The sequence below is a fragment of the Octopus sinensis genome, linkage group LG12, assembly GCF_006345805.1.
Source record: "Octopus sinensis linkage group LG12, ASM634580v1, whole genome shotgun sequence".
Lineage (NCBI taxonomy): Eukaryota > Metazoa > Mollusca > Cephalopoda > Octopoda > Octopodidae > Octopus > Octopus sinensis.
The window spans coordinates 9,848,713-9,851,876 of NC_043008.1; the positions used below are offsets into that span (position 1 = coordinate 9,848,713).

General features: G+C 40.2%; 1 protein-coding gene across 1 annotated transcript in view; it reads left to right on the forward strand.

Annotated features, from left to right (window-relative positions):
- Positions 1–1,465: 1,465 nt before the first annotated feature.
- The window catches only part of LOC115218068 (neuropeptide receptor 15-like), a 204,557-nt gene continuing 202,858 nt past the window's right edge, over positions 1,466–3,164 (forward strand). Inside the window, exon 1 of the mRNA XM_029787837.2 lies at positions 1,466–2,219. Within this exon, the coding sequence (XP_029643697.2) occupies positions 1,630–2,219 (590 nt within the window). The 5' untranslated portion in view covers positions 1,466–1,629. The remainder of the gene's footprint in view (positions 2,220–3,164) is intronic.

The window sequence follows — 3,164 nt, forward strand, 5'->3', positions numbered from 1 at the left end:
CATATTCGCACGCGCACACACTGATATTTAAAACAAAACACTAAACATAGAAACATACATATATATATACACACTGATAAGTACATATACACACCTAGATAAGTATATATACACACAGATAAGTATATATACACACATTGATAAGTATATATACACACGTGCACACATGTACCAGTGCACCGCAACCTTTTTTCATTCGCGTTACACTCATATTTTTCTCAAAATTCAGCGGCACACCGGATATAAGCTAAAAACAGAAGGGAAAAAATTATAAACAGATTAAACTAGGGCACACCTGGCATCGTCTCGTGGCACCCCAGTGTGCCGCGGCTTACCGGTTGCAGAGCACTAAATAGACCAAAGACCAAGGTGCTTATTTATATACAAACACACACCTTTGTATATACCTGGACAGATAGATAGATACACGAAACATTGTCCATATACATCTATGTACACAAAAGCAATCACGCTTATCTACCTCTCCGGAATAATCTCTCCTTAACTCATTAAAGTTCCTTTGGTGTATTTTGACAACCATCCATACCCGTACATATATATATACATATATATATATACATACATACATACATACATACATACATACATACATACATACATTTTGACACACACTACATTTTGACACACATACGTTGTTCAAACACGCATACATAAATACCTGTGTATGTATACACATATATAGATTTATACAACATACATACATTCAAACATATTATAAATAACTACATACCCATACATCATACATACATACATCATACATACATACATACTACACACGCACAGACAACACACACACGTTGTTCATATACGCATACATAATACCTGTATATGTATACACATAATAGATTTATACACATACATACATTCAAACATATAAATAACTACATACCCATACATATATATATATATAATATATATATTATATATATAATATATATATATATATATACATATATAAATGTACACATTCTTACACACACCCACTCGCTCCCATCTTCACTCACACACACATATGTACAGACAAAGACACCTACAATATCACCATTAACAACACCAATACCAACTACCTTTTTAAACGCAAAAGCAACTGAGCCGTTTTAAACTTTGTCAACGTCGATAAGAGAAGCGTGTGGCATTTTCTGTTATAACAACCACAACAGCAACCAATAACAACGTTAGAAATAACAGCAACTCTACTTGTGACACTTATTACCTATTTCTTTATTACTCACAAGGGGCTAAACACAGAGGGGACAAACAAGGACAGACATAGGTATTAAGTCGATTACATCGACCCCAGTGCGTAACTGGTACTTAATTTTTCGACCCCGAAAGGATGAAAGGCAAAGTCGACCTCGGCGGAATTTGAACTCACAACGTAACGGCAGACGAAATACCGCTAAGCATTTCGCCCGGCGTGCTAACGATTCTGCCAACCATCATCATCGTCATAATCATCTTTCGTCATCAGTAACAACAAATAAAAAACGAGGATAACACTTCCAGCATCACCACCACCACCACATCACAAACAACAACAATAAGCAAAACATAAATACGGAACAAGTTGTTCGTTTATGCTTCGACGATCATAACCTTTTTGTAAAAATGAATCGAAACCCTCTCGCGCCATCATTATTATCACACTCATCTTCGTCCTCATTATCATCATCATCATCATCATCATCGTCGTCGTCGTCATCATCGTTATTATTTTCATTATCAGCATCAGCCTCAGCATCACTATCCTCATCATCATCTCTGAACAACACTCTGAGCGAACTGAACGAATCCCTGGTAAAACCCTTTTTTCTGTCGGTGGCAAACAGCAGCGCCCTTCCCGAACTGGGACCGAGAGACAGAGAAGCAGCCGAAAGAGGGATCGTGAGTCTAAGCGGGATTATCGCCACCAGCCTCATGTTTTTCATTATCGGAGCAACAGGATTTTTCGGTAATCTCTTGGTCATTTACTCTGTAATTAGTGACCGTAAAATGAGATCCTCCGTGACTAATTTATTAATTACTAATTTAGCACTTGCTGACCTTTCAACTTTGATTTCTGGAGTGCCGGATATCGTACTGTTTATTCTGAACCGTGGATGGCTACTGGGTGAAATACCGTGTAAACTGCATCGTTTCGCTATGGTCACTAGTTTATATGTGTCCGTACTTTCATTGTGCGCCGTGTGCATCGAAAGGTAAGACGAGTATATTTTTTTCTACTCTGGGCACAATGTCCGAAATTTTGGGGGAGGTGGCCAGTCGATTAGATCGACCCCAGTACACAACTGGTACTTAATTTATCGTCCCCGAAAAGGATGAAAGGCAAAGTCGACCTCGGTGGAATTTGAACTCAGAACTTAACGGCAGACGAAATACCTATTTCTTTACTACCCACAAGGGGCTAAACACAGAGGGGACGAACAAAGACAGACAAACGGATTAAGTCGATTATATCTACTCTAGTGCGTAACTGGTACTTAATTTATCGTCCCCGAAAAGGATGATAGGCAAAGTCGACCTCGGCGAAATTTGAACTCAGAACGTAGCGGCAGACGAAATACCGCTAAGCATTTCACCCGGTGTGCTAACGTTTCTGCCAACTCGCCGCCTTAGGAAGACGGGTAGATTGAGTTCATCGTGTCTGGTTCAAAGATAATCATGTTTTATCTTGTGTTGCGGGCACAGTGTCGTAACTAAGGTCTGTACAACCCGAAGCAGAACCCTTCAGTATGACGCTACATCCCGCCACCGTCCATACCAGCTTATACAGCACACCCGAGAGTGTCCAGTCTATAAAAACGCCCCCACGCCCCCCACCTCGTAAAGACGAAACTACCACCCCCACCATCATCACAAAAACTGGGTCGGGCCCCCTTCCCTCATCTACCCCTACAACACACTAGCTACGCTACCGGTTGCAATCCGTATAATACACAGAGACATACACACAGCATGCACACACACATACACACGCACGCACACATGCACACATGTGCGCACACACGCATGCACACACACAAGCATGCATATATGTACACACATATCCATACATATATATCAAAGCCTATGCAAGTACACATACTCAGTTATACACATGTATATGTCCAAAACGCACATACTCATATATACATACATGCAAA